Source organism: Ambystoma mexicanum, chromosome 9 (genome assembly GCF_040938575.1).
Source record: "Ambystoma mexicanum isolate Mex_15411 chromosome 9, UKY_AmexF1_1, whole genome shotgun sequence".
NCBI lineage: Eukaryota > Metazoa > Chordata > Amphibia > Caudata > Ambystomatidae > Ambystoma > Ambystoma mexicanum.
In genome coordinates this window covers 358,805,376-358,821,028 of record NC_090931.1, presented here as the reverse complement: position 1 = coordinate 358,821,028, position 15,653 = coordinate 358,805,376, and the positions used below count along the sequence as shown (strand labels likewise).

General features: G+C 52.9%; 1 protein-coding gene across 1 annotated transcript in view; it reads left to right on the top strand.

Moving 5' to 3' along the window:
* The window catches only part of BAZ1B (bromodomain adjacent to zinc finger domain 1B), a 769,492-nt gene that overhangs the window by 477,341 nt on the left and 276,498 nt on the right, over positions 1–15,653 (top strand). The window contains exon 12 of the mRNA XM_069614785.1: positions 7,441–7,618. Coding sequence (XP_069470886.1) covers positions 7,441–7,618 — 178 coding nt within the window. The remainder of the gene's footprint in view (positions 1–7,440; positions 7,619–15,653) is intronic.

Genomic DNA, 15,653 nt, shown 5'->3' with positions numbered 1-15,653 from the left:
AGCACACTCTACTCAGGGCACTGGGACTTCCATAGCATTCATTGCAAATGTTCCCCTAGAGTCCATTTGCAAAGCGGCAACCTGGAGTTATGTACACACCTTTACAAAACACTATTGCCTAGACACTCATTCAAGATCTGACTCAGGACAAGCAGTTCTAAGACCTCTCCTCTACTGTTCTTTCTCACAACCCACCTCCAACTTCAGGTGCTGCTCGCTAGTTTATGCACAGCATGTGATTCTAAACATATTAACAAGCATCAGAAGACCTTCATTACTCACCGTAATAGCATTTCTGATGATTGTATTGGCTTAGATTCACATGCACCCTCCCTGCCTCCCCGCTCGGGGTGGAAGGTACATAGACGTCTGTCTACTTTCTCTCTCTACTTTCTCTTCATGTACTCACTCACAATAGCATTGGGCTCCCTCATGGCAGAAAAAAATACAATCGGAGGGACCTTGGCGCATGAGGGATTTTGGGTACACTACACGTCATGATGGGGATAGTGTTACACGCCTATGTCGACGCCCCCTTTCGGTCCCCGAAAGACGAGATGAAATACTCTGCGGTCACCACTGGATGTCGGACCATATGTACAGCATGTGAATCTAAGCAGATACAATCATCAGAAATGCTATTACAGTGAGTAATGCATGTCTTGTTTACATTTAAATGGAGCATGATACTTTGTATCACTGCTAGTTTGTAGCAGTGCCTAGCTCTCCAATGTGCGTTCAGTGCCAGGAAACAGACTTTACCATGAATAGTGCACTTTAGAAGTATGAACATAATATAGTTTCTGATGTTTGTTGATCTGCTTTGAATCACATGCTGTGCATAGGTCCGACATCCAGTGGTCACTGCAGAGAATTGCATTTTGTTTTTCGTAGTCGAAAAGGGGACGTCGACAAGGCGTATCTAACACTATCCCTATAGTGACGTGCGTTGTACCCACAATCCCTCACGCGTCGAGGTCCCTCAGATTGTTTTTTTCCGCCCAGCTACTGGTCGTCTTTATGCTGAGCTCCTCGAGAGACATTGCCTAATAGTTTCTTCGACCTTTGGTCGTTTGTTATTAATATCAATAACGTAGATCCCTCCCTCGACGCAGAGCCGTTTCTCCGCCGAGCAAGATCTTCGACGGAAGGATGAGCGGAGGAGATCGTTCGGCGCTGCCGAACACGTGGCCTAGCCTCGCCGGCCATACACAGTAGGGAGAATGGGGTTTTGTGGTCTTTCTTTCTTTTCTTTAAGAATGCCTTTCTCTTTCCCCTCCTTCTCTTTCGAGGTCGTAGTCACACTTATTACCCTCAGCTATGGAGAGGACGCCATTTAGGTTTTGCCCGCTTTGCAAGGGTAAATATACCTGGAAGGATAAGCACAAACTGTGCAACCTTTGCTTACCCCTCGATCACCAGGAGGACGGCTGTGCGGCCTGTAAATTACTAAAGCCAAAAACTCTCAAAGACCGCAGGGTCAAAAGGTGGGCGGCCTACGCCATGTCTAGGCCTGACTCTTCGCCTGCTGCCGCCAAGTGTGACGAGGACAGTGACTACACGGCCCCCGTAACGGAGGCTGTAGACCTCTCAAAGGAGCGTTCACGCTCCTCGTCGTCCGTCCTTGGCCCCGACAAGCCCGACTCACGCCTAGCTTATGGAGATGAACACCCCGGCGACAAGGACGCACACAAAAAAACACCAAAGCACATACCCCCAGGCAAACATTCGTCGAAGACGAAGGTAGCCATAGCACCAACGGGGACGCCGTGTCCACCGACGTCTTCCGCCGACCGTAAGGGTCGTCAGCCCTGCCCGCCACCGCTCCCGCGACAGGCGACTGGGCACTCTAAAAATAAGGGCGCTAACACCAAAGTTTCCGGCAACGCGCTTCGCAAGAGTGCTCACGTTGCCGACAAGGACTCGACGGGCAAGGACTCGACGAGCAAAGGCTCGACAGCAACCGATCCCTCGGAAGAGTATGATCGCCGAAAGCCTCGCACGCATAGCATCTAAGGACGGCCAAAGACGTACGGCGAGTGCAACGCCGAAAACCGCGCACCAGGCCAAAGATAAGCCGAAGGCGCCAGAAAACAGATCAGGCCTGTTCCTGACGCCGACAGAAGGCCCTAGCCAGCAAGAAGGATGCTCAGAAGGCAAAGGCTCTTTCTTCGACGTTATGGGACAGAACCAGACTATTACAGGAGGAAGAAACCCCCTTTTCTTTCCCTGGCCGACCTCAGTGGACCTTTGAAAGGTTCCAGACCTGTATGGACAAACTAGATAGGTTCATGTCCATCCCAGAAGACGGGGCACCCAAGAGACCAAGGGAGGCACCCCTGGAGAATCCAAGGGCTAAATACCAGAAGTTTTATAACCCCATACAGGAGGACATATAGACTCTTACAATCCCACTGAGGAAGACACCTTCCAAGAGGAAGATGAGTTCACCTATGTTGAGGACCAACAAGAAGAGGAAGGTTTTCACGAGGAAACTAACCTATGTGAGGAAGGATTCCAGGAAGACACAGGCGAGGGCGACCCAAATCCCTGGCAGTCACCGGCTAGGTCGACTGACACAGGCAGTAGCAGTATAGTCATCAGGTCTACTGAAACTACACCAGTCAGGAACCCTTCGCCTGTCGATCAACTCACCTTCAATGTACTGCTGAAGAAGGCAGCAGCACATTTCCAGATCGAAACTGGGGAGGTCACCCCAGACACCGATTTTGTGGAGAGGATTATCAAAGAAAAACCCCCACTAGCCAGGTTATACCCATCCTCGCCTCAGTTAAGAGACGTATTACACCTTCTCTTTCCACTCCGCCATTGGTGAGAGGGGTCAATCCAAGGATTGAGAAACTGTTCTCTCCTTCTCAATCAGACCCATTATATATTAAGGGTCACTCAATACCGGACTCCCTGGTTGTGACCAACACCAGGAAAAGGGCAGGAGTCCCACTATCTACTAGCGAGGCACCCCCAGACAAAGAGGGGAAGAAGCTGTATGCCCTAGCCAAGAGAATCACCACCTCTGCAGCATTCTCTACCAGAATCGCCAATAATAATACCCGATTGGCAAGCTACGCCGATGCTCAATGGGCTAAGCTCAGACAGGACATCGAAGAAGCTCCCGAACCCCTAAGGACTCGTTTACTGACTACAGTTAACGAGGGCTCTCTGGTCAATCAAAGCATCGTCAAGAATACCCTCGATGCAGCAGAGATGGCTGGCCGCACTTTGGTACAAGGTATTTTACTGAAGCGTCATGTCTGGCTTCGCAATTCCGGATTTAAGGCGGAAACACAAGCGTCCCTTATTAATAAACCCATAGAGGAGTCCAACCTCTTTGGGAGAGCAGTGGATGACGCGCTGGAGAACGCGAAGAAAGAATTTGATACAATAAAGCCCTTAGACCAAATTTCAAAACCCCCTAACAGGCGGGGATTTGGTAATAAGCACTTTTTTCGTGGACAACGCCAGCAACAAAACCAACAACAGTACTCTGCCAGCAACTACCAAAGTAATAGCGGCCAGTACAATCAGAGGGGTCAACGTCGTGGCAAGGGAAGAGGCCGGGGTTCCACCCCCAGAGGCTCCCAAGCAAACAACACCACCAAGTGACGCGAAGATTCGCGTCCCCTCCCATGCAACACCGGTCGGGGGCCGGTTAACATCCTTTCTTCCAGCATGGGAGGGTATAACATCGGACCGCTGGGTACTTTCCACCGTAGCCCGCGGCTACTGTATAGAGTTCAACAGTTCCCCAACATACAGACCCCAGAGTGGACGCCGCATGACACCAGAACACCTCGCCATCCTTCTCCAAGAAGTGGACCAACTACTGGAAAAAGGAGCCATAGAGGTCGTGCCTCTATCTCAAGTAATGGAAGGTATTTATTCAGTGTACTTCCTTGTACCCAAAAAGGATCTAACCATGCGCCCTGTATTAGATCTGCGCCCAGCGAACAAGTTTGTCAAACCCCAAAAGTTTTGTATGGTGCCCTTACAGGAAGTGATCCCACTGCTATCACAGGGAGATTACATGACAACACTGGACATGAAAGATGCATACTTTCATATTTTAATGCTGCCAGCGCACAGAAAACACCTCAGGTTCATGATAGAGGGCAAACACTACCAGTTCAGAGTGCTACCCTTCGGCATAGCATCTGCACCAAGGGTATTCACGAAAGTACTGGCAGCGGCCCACCTGCGCAGGTTATCCATCCCAGTATACCTTACCTCGACGACTGGCTCATAACAGGGGATTCTTACGAGACATGCTTCTCAAACACCCAAAAGACTGTAGACCTTTTGTTCCAACTGGGCTTCTCCATCACCGAGAAGAAGTCCAGCTTAGACCCCAGCCAAGTCAAACAATTCCTAGGGGCTCTAATTCGAACAAAGGACTGCCTCGTCTTCCCCTCCAACGAGAGGGTCCAAAGCATGCTGTTTCAGATCCCCCAATATGTGGCAGGTCGAGAGGTGACGGTGCGCAAAGCGATGCGATTGCTAGGAATGATGGCGTCGTGTATTTATTTGGTACCTCGCCTGCGCCCAATGCAAGAGTGGCTCAACAGCCAGTGGTGTCAGGCCAGCGGACAATGGGACGATCTAGTGGTGGTCTCGCAAGCCTTGGTTCTCTCGCTACGGTGGTGGAGAAAGGAAAACCTGATAATAGGGAAACCCTTTGCCACACCCGCGGTGGAGGCCACTCTAACCACGGACGCATCCCTCACAGGATGGGGGGCTCACCTATCCCATCAGACTGCTCACGGAGTGTGGACTCCGAACGTAGCATCCAAGCACATAAACCTACTGGAGCTACTGGCGGTGTTCAAAGCACTAAAAGCCTTCCAGGAACACCTACAAGGGAAGACAGTGATGGTCCTTACAGACAGCACCACAGCCATGTACTAAATCAACAGGCAGGGGGGCACCCACTCTCCAGGACTGTCCAAGCTGTCCAGAATATGTGGAAGTGGGCTCTCAAACACATGTTCCTACTGTCACAACACGTACCAGGGGAACTCAATCTGCTAGCAGACGAACTCAGCAGAGACTTCCCCCTGCCCGAAGAGTACGAATGGCGATTGCACGAAGACATTGTCTTAGACGTCTTCACGCAATGGGGATTCCCGGAAATAGACCTGTTCGCAACTCTGGAGAACTCACAATGCCAAAGTTACGCCTCCAGGTACCCCCAGAACCAGTCCAAGGGGAACGGACTGTCGATTCAATGGTCAGGGAAATTTGTTTACGCCTTTCCCCCCCGACTCCCCTTCTCAACAAAGTGGTGCACAAGATGCACCAGGAGCAGGTTACCATGATGCTAGTGGCCCCAATGTGGGCCCAGCAGCCATGGTTTGCTCACTTGATGGAGATGTCCCTATCTCCCCCAGTGAAACTTCCCTGCCCGTACAACATGCTGTCACAGGACAAGGGCAGGACACTGCATCCATGCCCTCAGACCATGAATTTAGCAGCCTGGCTCCTGAGATCATAGAATTTGGACATCTATAACTCCCGCAGAGATGTATGGACATCCTCAGGGAAGCCAGAAAACCTAATACTCGCCACTGCTATTCTAGCAAGTGGAAAAGATTTGTCATCTGGTGTAGAGGTAAGAGCATCAACCCGGTTGACTGCTCTCCCACTAACATTGTTCTGTACTTGACCCATTTACTGAGTCTAGTGTTCAATTCCATTAAAGTCCACCTAGCGGCACTTTCTGCGTACACCACTTCCCAACTTAGTGTCGTGGTGGAAGATACCAGTTATCAAGGCCTTCATGGAGGGGGTAAAGAGAATACACCCTCCGATAGCTAACCCAGCTCCTGGATGGGACTTAAATGTGGTACTTTCTAGACTCATGGGCCCTCCTTTTGAACCCATGCACAAGGCAACTCTTAAAGACCTCGCTCTTAAGACTGCTTTCCTAATAGCTATCACCGCCATTAGGAGAGTAAGTGAACTACAGGCTCTTTCTGTTCTAGACCCCTTCGTAACAGTTCACAAGGATAAGGTGGTTCTACGCACACACCCAAGGTTTGCACCAAAATTCATCTCGAAATTCCATGTAAACCAGTCAATAGAACTACCAACGTTCTTTCAAAACCCTTCCAGCTTGGGAGAAAAAAAGTCTGCATACACCAGATGTACGCAGAGCTGTCATGTTCTACATGGAAAGAACCAGACCACTGAGAAAGACTAATCACTTCTTTGTCTCGGTGGCAGCAGGAAGAGAAGGAGATGCAGTTTCAAAGTCCACTATATCTAGATGTATTGTTTAATGCATCACTCTGTTTCTCTCTTGCTAAGAGAGAACTACCCTTCAAGCCAAGAGCACATTCCACTCGAGGCACTGGGGCTTCCATAGCGTTCATTGCAAATGTTCCCCTTGAGTCCATCTGCAAAGCGGCTACCTGGAGTTCTGTGCACACCTTTACAAATCACTACTGTCTAGATGCACACTCTAGATCTGACTCCCAGGTGGGACAGGCAGTATTAAGACATCTTTTCTCTACTGTTCCTTCTCATAACCCACCGCCAACTCCGGGTACTGCTCGCTAGTCTATGCACAGCATGTGATTCTAAGCAGATTAACAAACATCAGAAGACAATGCATTACTTACCGCAAAAGCATTTCTGATGGTTGTATCTGCTTAGATTCACATGCGCCCACCCTTCCTCCCCGCTCGGATGGAAGCAACATACACACCTTTCTACATCTCTCTCTTTTCTGTACTCGCTCGCGTATAGAAGGCTCCCTCAGGGCAGAAAAAATACAAACAGAGGGACCTCGACGCGTGAGGGATTGTGGGTACAACGCACATCACTATAGGGATAGTGTTAGACACGCCTTGTCGACGTCCCCTTTTCGACTACGAAAAACAAAATGCAATACTCCGCAGTGACCACTGGATGTCGGACCTATGCACAGCATGTGAATCTAAGCAGATACAACAATCAGAAATGCTTTTACGGTAAGTAATGCATTGTCATTCTTTCATTTAGTATATAGAAAATGGCCAATGGTGAATTCTAACGACTTTTGAAGCTTGACAAGTTTGGGGCTCTGGTGCTTGCTTTGGTCCTATGACCCAACTGTATAATATTTGATTTTCACAGTTTTGGTTCTTGGTGATCTGTTTACTGATCTGATGCTTGTAGATGTAAACAAGTTGATTGACATTTGGATTGCATTGTAATATCTACAACCTTCTACCACAGCCTCATTGACTTGGTGATTGTATTTTTTAACTGTTTTTCTTAAGAGCCTTAGTTTGTTACAGCCTGTCTTTTTCCCATGAGTTGGCTTCGGTACTAACCAAATAGGGCTGTATATATCTAGCTGGCACCACCTGCCCACATTGTATCATGAAAAGCATGTTCTGTTTTGCTTTATTTTGTAATGTTCCACTCTTTGGTTTTCAGGTACCAGGACATTTTACATTCCATCTATTTGTCTCGCAAGCCAAACCCAGGGCTAAAAACATGTGATGGGCAGCAAGAACTGCTAAGCTTCCTACGCACTGATGTAATTGAAGTGGCGACAAGGCTGCACAGAGGAGGACTAGGCTATCTAGATGAGACAACAGAGTTCGAAGCAAGGGTAAGTGTCCTTTTGTATTGCTAAAGTGTACAGGTTAGTGCAACGCTTTCAGCAGTTCAGTTGCAATATACTCCATATCTGTTGGGTAAGATTTTCATATTTATGATAAATGTTCCTGGCCTCTCAACCCCAGAATGTTTTGCTTCGACTTGGTAATTATTTTACATTGCCGCTCGGTGGTGGGAATCTTTTTCCCCCCTCACCTAGTCTTTTACTCTTTATGGGTGATCTTTTGTGTTTAACTTTATTTGTAGTCTGTTGCAACAGTATGGTTCCAGAGGCTTATGAAAAGACATAGCTTAGTTTCTAGGTAATCCCCCCCCCCCCATCCGTTCAGCAATCCCGCAGTCAAGCTGCAGCTCAGGTGCCCCCTCTTCTAGGAGTGCAGGGTCCGCTCTGCCAGTGTTGGTTTAAAGGCGAGTGCCGGGAATTCACTCTCGTATTCCAGCACGGGGGACAAGCAGTCTGTAAAGTGATGTAGCGCTTACTCTCGTGGCTTTGACCTTTTCTGCCACCAGAATGTCCCAGACTTTTAACCACCATAGTAACAGCAGCGGGCCCTCCTGCGACTTACATTTCCAGGCTATGGTGATTTTTGCCACCAGGAGGAGCTGGGTTATCACTCGCCGTTCGGCCATTCTTTGGGTAAATATCTGCTAATGGGGTTCCCAGTAGGATCACCTCCAGGTCCATTGGTAGTTTGCGGTGTGTGATCGCTTCGCTGGTCCTGAGCACCTCTTCCCAAAATGTTCCGTCCACTGGGCAGTCCCACCACATCTGGAGGTATGTACCTCTGGCCCCAGTGTCTCCCGCACTCCGGGCTCAACGAGTTCTTAAAATGATGTAGGCGCTCTCGAGGGTAATATCAACGGTAGAGTAGTTTGAGTGCACATTCCTAATTCGTTACGCAACTCGTGGCTTTGCTGTTCCTTGTTCATATGTCTAGCCTTGTGGCGTCTTCTATCGAGTGGCCCAGATCCTATTCCCATTGAGCCATGAAGCGGGGGCGTTCGACCAGCATGTCCTCCTGTAGCAGTTTGTATAGCCCTGAAACTAGGCCCCTTCTGGAGTCCTCCTGTAGCGTTAGTTCCAAGGGGCTCAACGTTCTAGTTGCTTGTTTTACCTGTGGCTGGGAAATCCAGCGGTGGGTCCGACTATACGCTAACCTGTCTGTTTCCGTCAATGTTAATTTGGCCTTGCATTCCTCAAACTTTAAGGCGTCACTGCCCTCGTACAGTTGAGATCTGTCAGCCCTCCTTGTTTCCAATTTTTGAAGTTGGTCGCCAGTAGGCCTGGGGTAAAGTCTGGGTTTTGCAGGACTGGAGAGTTCGGACTCAGCCCTTTGGTGATCCCTTTCGTTCGTGAGGCCCATTCCCAGACCTTCCAAGACGTTTTCGTTGAGGAGAGGATAGTTTTCCAGTGTCTGCGGGCAGATGTCGAGGTGTGCAGTAGGGAGCTTAGAGGTTGAGGGCACTTGGCTTGCTCCGATTGCCCACTTCAGGGTGTGGGTGGGGATTGACTATGCAACTATGCTTGAGTTGTGCCGCCACATAATATTGACGCATGTTTGGCACCCCCATTCTACCCCATTTAGCCGCCACTGTCACCACTGCCTGTGGATTCAGGCTTTTCAGTTCTTCCAGATGAACCTGGAAGAGTAGCTTTTGGAGGCGTTGGAGTGACTTGATAAGAATTTCCACTGGCAGGGTCGAAAATGCATATAAGAATCTAAGTAGAAGGTTCATCTTACAGGCCATGATTACTCCCAGTGGGGAAATCTCCTAGCCTGCCCATCTGTTGTGGTCTGCTTCCAAATTGTTAAATAGAGGAGTGAAGTTCTTTTAATTGAGGTCTCTAGGGATTGCTGTGATTTGTACCCCCAAGTATTTAATTGCTTTCGTAACCCACGCTAGGGTGCATATTTGACGTAGCTCGTTAAGTGTACTCTCTGGTATCTCTATAGCTAAGGCCCTGATTTGGAGTAATTGATGGAGAAGCCGGAGCGTTGTTCGAAACGGTCCAGTACGGCCAAGGATTCTGGGAGAGAAGAGACACTGTGAGGGAGAGTAGCTCGTCATCTGCGTATAGGCATACATTTTCTCCAGCATGGGGTCTGGCATGGATTCACATGCTCATGAATATTCCCCGTCGTCAGGCTGGGAATCCTCGGTAAAGAAAAAAACAGTATCAGTTTCGTTTCTGATCTGTCTTTCGTAGTAATAACCAATCACTGGTCTCTGCGTCATACTGACCACAGCCAATGACTGCCCTCTACCTAAGCACCGCCTCTGGGAGCCATCTTCAGATTTTTACCGCACGTTCATGTGTTGGGATCCTCGTGCTATTGCTCTCGAGCGTTGGTGCTATTTTTTCATGTTTTTTCTCAAAAACTTCGTTTTTTTCGGTCAAAAGAGCCTCAAGCTCCACCGACTCTCCATCCGATCAACGGGGACCAGTGTCGGATTCGTCTGCGCCCCTCAAGGGTGAAGATTTCGTCGAGCTACGTTTTGGAGGACTCCAGAAGCTTCTCAGGCCCGGACATGGCCCAGGAGAAGGGAAGCTCGACGCCCGGAAAGCTGTTCAGGGTCTGCCCTGGATGCCAGCTGCAGAACGTCTTTAAGGAGGACGAGCACTCCTTTTGTCTCTACTGCTTACATGAGGACAAGACGCACGTGGAGAAGGACTGTGCGTTTTGCGGCAATATGTCGGAGCGGACCATGAAGGACCGCCATCAACGCCTCGCCAACTGGCTGGAAGGGAAGAGCCCGTCAGGCGAGAAGAAGAGGAAGAAATCCGAGCGGTCTTCTAAGACCTTTGAGGACGCCCCGGCGACGGGGGTCCAACACAAGGCCAAGCACCGCGAGTCCGCTGGCACCGGGAGCGCCGAACGGTCGGGCTCTACGGGCGCCAGGCAGGGCGCACCCTCCACGGCACTTTCAGCCACTAACCAACGCTCTGTGTCGGGTTAGATGAAGGGTGAGCACCCGGCGAAGCTCCTGGAGAGGCCCCGGTCGAGCTCGAAGGCCCCATCGGAGGGGGAGCGAGGCAGTGTCTCCCCCCCCCCCCCCCCCCCCCCCCCAAGGATAAGGCGGTGAGCGCACCTAAGGTGGTGAAGGCCTTAATCCATCCGGCCAAGCCCTCTATCGAAACTGTCGCGGCGGCCCTGGCTCAGCCTGTGGAGGCTACACCAGTGGTGGCGACCTCGGGGCTCAGTCTCCCTGCCACCTCGGAGGGAGTCCTCTTTTGTGCCCATCGATAGGACCCCTGTGAAATCCCCGGCGGGGAAGAAAAAGGGGGGGCAGGGCGTCGTCGTAGATTCGGCTTCAACCTCGGAGGAAGAGCTGATCGAGGTCTTAAGCCACGGCCTTGGCGTGGATGAAGACCGGCCCGTCGGGATGGATCCCGACGCAGGTGACGACGACATCGTCGAGGGTGCCGACGGGGCCCCTGATCGCCCGTCGGATTCCCCTCTGCCAGCGCCGCAAGACAACTCGGCAGCCATTTTGTTGGCTATACAGTCCTTATGCTCAGAGATAAGGACGAGACTACCGTTGCCGACGGAGGAACCTCTCCCGTCGGGGGATCCTGAACCGGGACCTTCTGGTGTTCCCCCCGCCCAAGAAAAGGAGGATTCACCCTCCACCTCCTTTTCAGCCGTCGCGCCCCATCCAGCCCTCCTCCCCGTCCACCCGAGGGGATGATACGGGTACGGACGACGAGGATCTACCGTCACCTCCCACCAGGGCTTCTCTGCCCGACGAGATTGGATCGTTCCACTCCATGATCGCCAGGGCATCCGAGCTTTTCCAACTCTGCCCTGAGGAGAAGAAAAAGGAAGGATTCCTTTATCAACGGCGCAAGGCCAAGAGGAAGACTGTTCTCGCGGTGCCTCTACTGGACGACATTTGGGATGAGGGCCTCTCCCTCCTCAAGAACCCTTCCACGACGCCAGCTAGAAGAGACCGGTACGAGAAGAAGTACCGGGTCCCGGACGCGGCCCCCCTGTGCCTCCGGGCGCAGCCTACCCTGGACTCCGTCGTCTCCGCGGCGGCCAGGAAGAAAGCGGGGGGGGGGGGTGCGGCCTCCACATCGACTTCCCCACCGGACGGCGAGGGAAAGAAATTGGACGCTATGGGACGCAGGGTCATCTCGTCTGCAGCGACGACGATTAAAGCGGCCAACGCCTTGGCTATCGTGGCCCGCTACGACAGGGAGCTATGGTACAAACTGGCTCCCCTGCTGGACTTCCTACCGGACGACAGGAGGGCGGATGCCCTGGAGATCCTACAGGAAGGTGAGGTGGCGTCGGACCACGCCATCACTATTGCGACGGACATCGCCGACACTGGGTTTCGCCAGTTGGGCAACGGCGTGTGCCTTAGGCGGCGTGGATGGCTCAAGGCTACGGACTTCCGGCAAGACGTACAGACCAGAGTCCTGGACATGCCGTTCGATGGGAACAACCTGTTTGGGAAAACAGTGGACGATTCCCTTCAGGCCATTAAAGCGGACACTGAGACGGCCCGGTCCCTTGGGGTTCTGCAGCGACGACGGACGCCCTTTCGGAGCAGCGGAGGCAAGGGCGCCTCCAAAGGTTCCGGCGGCAATTTCTCCACCTACCGTCAAGCGGCCCGCTCGTCGTCTCAGGAGGCCTACAGAGGACGAGGCAAGTTTGGCGGACCCCGCCGTCGTCGCCAAGGAGGTCAAGGCGGCAAAGCCTCGTCGAAACAGGATTGAACCGGCTGTGGGGTCGGGCCCCCACCGAAGCACCCCGGTGGGAGGCCGGCTGGCGAGCTTCGTCAGCGTGTGGGAGTCCATCTCATCGACCATTGGGTGCTGGACGCCTTAGCCCGGGGCCACGCGCTCGAGTTTCAAAGAAGGTGCCCGCGCGACCCCCCGTGGCCAGGAAAGAGCTTCACGTCCCTCAGCTTCTCCTGGAGGTAAAGGCGATGCTCAGGAAGGGCGCCATCGAACTCTTCCCAAAGAGGCTTCGGGGCTCCGGAGTTTACTCGAGATACTTCCTCGTGAAGAAGAAGACTGGAGGATGGCGCCCCATCCTAGACCTGCGACGTCTGAACAAGTTCATCAAGGCGCAGAAGTTCCGGATGGTCACCCTCCAGCACGTCCTGGGTCAGCTGGAGGAAGGAGACTTCCTGTCGTCGTTGGATTTGGAGGATGCCTACTTCCATATTCCCATCCTAAAGGGGCACCGAAAATTCCTCAGGTTTGTGGTCCAAGGGTGTCACTACCAGTTCAAAGCCCTCCCCTTCGGACTACGGTCGGCACCCAGGGTATTCACCAAGTGCCTTGCACCGGTGGCAGCGCAGCTCCGCCGCGAGGGGATCCAGGTCTACCCCTACCTGGACGACTGGCTCATCCGAGCCAAGACGAGGGAGCTCACTGTGGAGCACACGGGAAGGACCGTCCAACTTCTCACGGACCTGGGATTCTCCGTGAACTACGCCAAGTCCCACCTGGTACCCGCGCAAAACGCACTGTTTCTGGGAGCGAAGCTCGACAGTGTCCCTTCTGGCCTCCCCGTCGGAGGAAAGGACCAGGTCCATCCTGGGCAAGGTACAACGGATGTTGGTTTCCGACGCGGCCAGGGTGAGGTCCATCAAGTCCCTCCTCGGAATGATGTCGTCTTGCATCTACCTCATTCCCATGTGCAGGATCCGGATGCGCCCGTTGCAGGACTTCCTTGACGCGCGCTGGATCCAAACGACGGGCGGCTTCGAGGAGAGGATCACACTCGACGAGAGTTTCCGCCGAGCGGTCCGGTGGTGGGGCACCCGCGCGCATCTGACGGCGGGCATGGACTTCCAGACCCCAGACCACCAGTAGACAGTGACCACGGATGCCTCCCTGGAAGGGTGGGGAGCGCACACTGAAAATCTGCACGCGAGAGGCCTTTGGCTCCCGACGGAGAAGCCCCTCCATATCAACGTCCTGGAGCTCCGTGCAGTGTTCTGGGCCCTCAGGTCCTTCCTGCCGTCCCTCAAGGGCAAGGTGGTGAGGATCTTCACCGACAACAACACCACCACCATGTTTTACATCAGGAAACAGGGCGGAACCAGGTCCCCAGCACTGTCCAAGGAGGCGCAGGACCTGTGGCATTGGGCCGTCGCCCAAAGGATGTTTTTGGTGCCGTTTCATCTGGCAGGGATAAAAAACACCATCGCCGACTCACTCAGCAGGGAGCTGCGCTCGTGCCACGAGTGGGAACTACGGCAGGATCTAGTGGATCGCCTCTTCCGACGGTGGGGCACACCCCAGATCGACCTGTTCGCGACGGCGACGAACTCCAAGTGCCGGAGGTTCGCCAGCAGGTTTCCCCAGGCGAGGAGCATGGGCGATGCTTTCTCGTTCCCCTTGGAGGGCCTGTTCCTTTACGCGTTTCCTCCTTTGCCACTGCTAATCCGGCTCGTCAACCAGCTCAAGAGGTCACGGTGCAGGATGATCCTCGTCGCACCTGCGTGGCCGAGGCAGATATGGTTCCCGGACCTTCTGGACTTGTCAGCGCCCCCCCCCCCCCCCCAATCAAGCTGCCGGTGGACGCGGATCTACTCTCCAGGGAAGGAGGCGCCATCCTCCACCACGACCCGAAATCGCTGAACTTGCAGGCCTGGCTCCTGCAGCGCTAGAGTTTGGAGGATACGACATACCGGCCGACTGCAGAGAGGTTCTTGCAAAGGCCAGGGCGTCCTCGACTCTTAAATGCTACGGACACAAATGGAAGAGGTTCTCTGTCTGGTGCCACGCACAGAAGATTAACCCTCTATGGATTTCGGCTCCCCAGGTACTGCCGTACCTGCTGACGCTGGCCAAAGCTGGACTGGCACACGCGTCCATCAAGATTCATCTTGCTGTGATCTCCCGATACACCAGAACCACGGGGCGGACGTCCTTGTGGTCTCATCGTCTGGTGAAAGAGTTCATGAAGGGACTGTTCAGATCGTACCCGCCGGTGAAGGCCCCGGCATGGGATCTCAACGTGGTGCTGACCAAGCTCGTGGGACCTCCGTTCGAGCCTCTGCACTCGGCCCCGTTGAAGTTTCTGTCGTGGAAAACAGCGTTTCTTTTGGCCATCACCTCCGCACGACGGGTGGGAGAGATCCAGGTCCTTTCCTGCAAGGCCCCGTACTTTTCACGACACGAGGGTAGTGCTCAGGACGCACCCCTCCTTCATGCCCAAGGTACCGTCGGACTTCCATCTCAACGAACCCTTGGTGTTGCCTGTGTTCTTCCCGTCGCCTTCGTCGCCGGCTGAGAGGACTTTGCACTCGCTGGATGTGGCTAGAGCGCTGAAGTTCTACGTGGACCGCACAAAGTGTTTTCGGAAGACGTCACAACTCTTTGTGAACTTTGGACCTGTCAATCAGGGGAAGGCTCTCTCTAAGGCTTCCATTTCCAGATGGCTCTCCGGCTGTATCATGTACTGTCATCGGTTGGCAAACCGACCGCTGCCTGGCCGTCCGAGAGCCCATTCCACCAGAGCGATCGCAGCTACCACAGCGTTCCTTTCTGGTGTGCCCCTGCTGGACATATGTAGGGCTGCTACGTGGAGGTCGACGCACACCTTCACGAAATTCTACTGCGTCGATCGGGATTCCAGGGAGGAGTCCAGGGTCGGCCAAGCAGTGCTGCGCAACCTGTTCGCCTGAGGTGAGCCTGGTGAGGAGGTAAGATGCTTAATGTTGAGTTTGATGTAATGCTTAATGTTGAGCCTTTGCCACCTCCCGTGGTTTTGCATGTGTGTACTGCTATGTATTCTTTATTCATGAGCATGTGAATCCATGCCAGACCCCATGCTGGAGAAGGAACAAGTTACTTACCTGTAACTGTTGTTCTCCAGCATGGGTCTGGCATGGATTCACATGCGAACCCTCCCGCCTACCCCTCTGCGGCTCTTCACTTGGTCATACTGCCACTTCACGTGCTTCCAAATCTGAAGATGGCTGCCAGAGGCGGTGCTTAGGTAGAGGTCAGTCATTGGCTGTGGTCAGTATGACGCATAGACCAGTGATTGGTTACT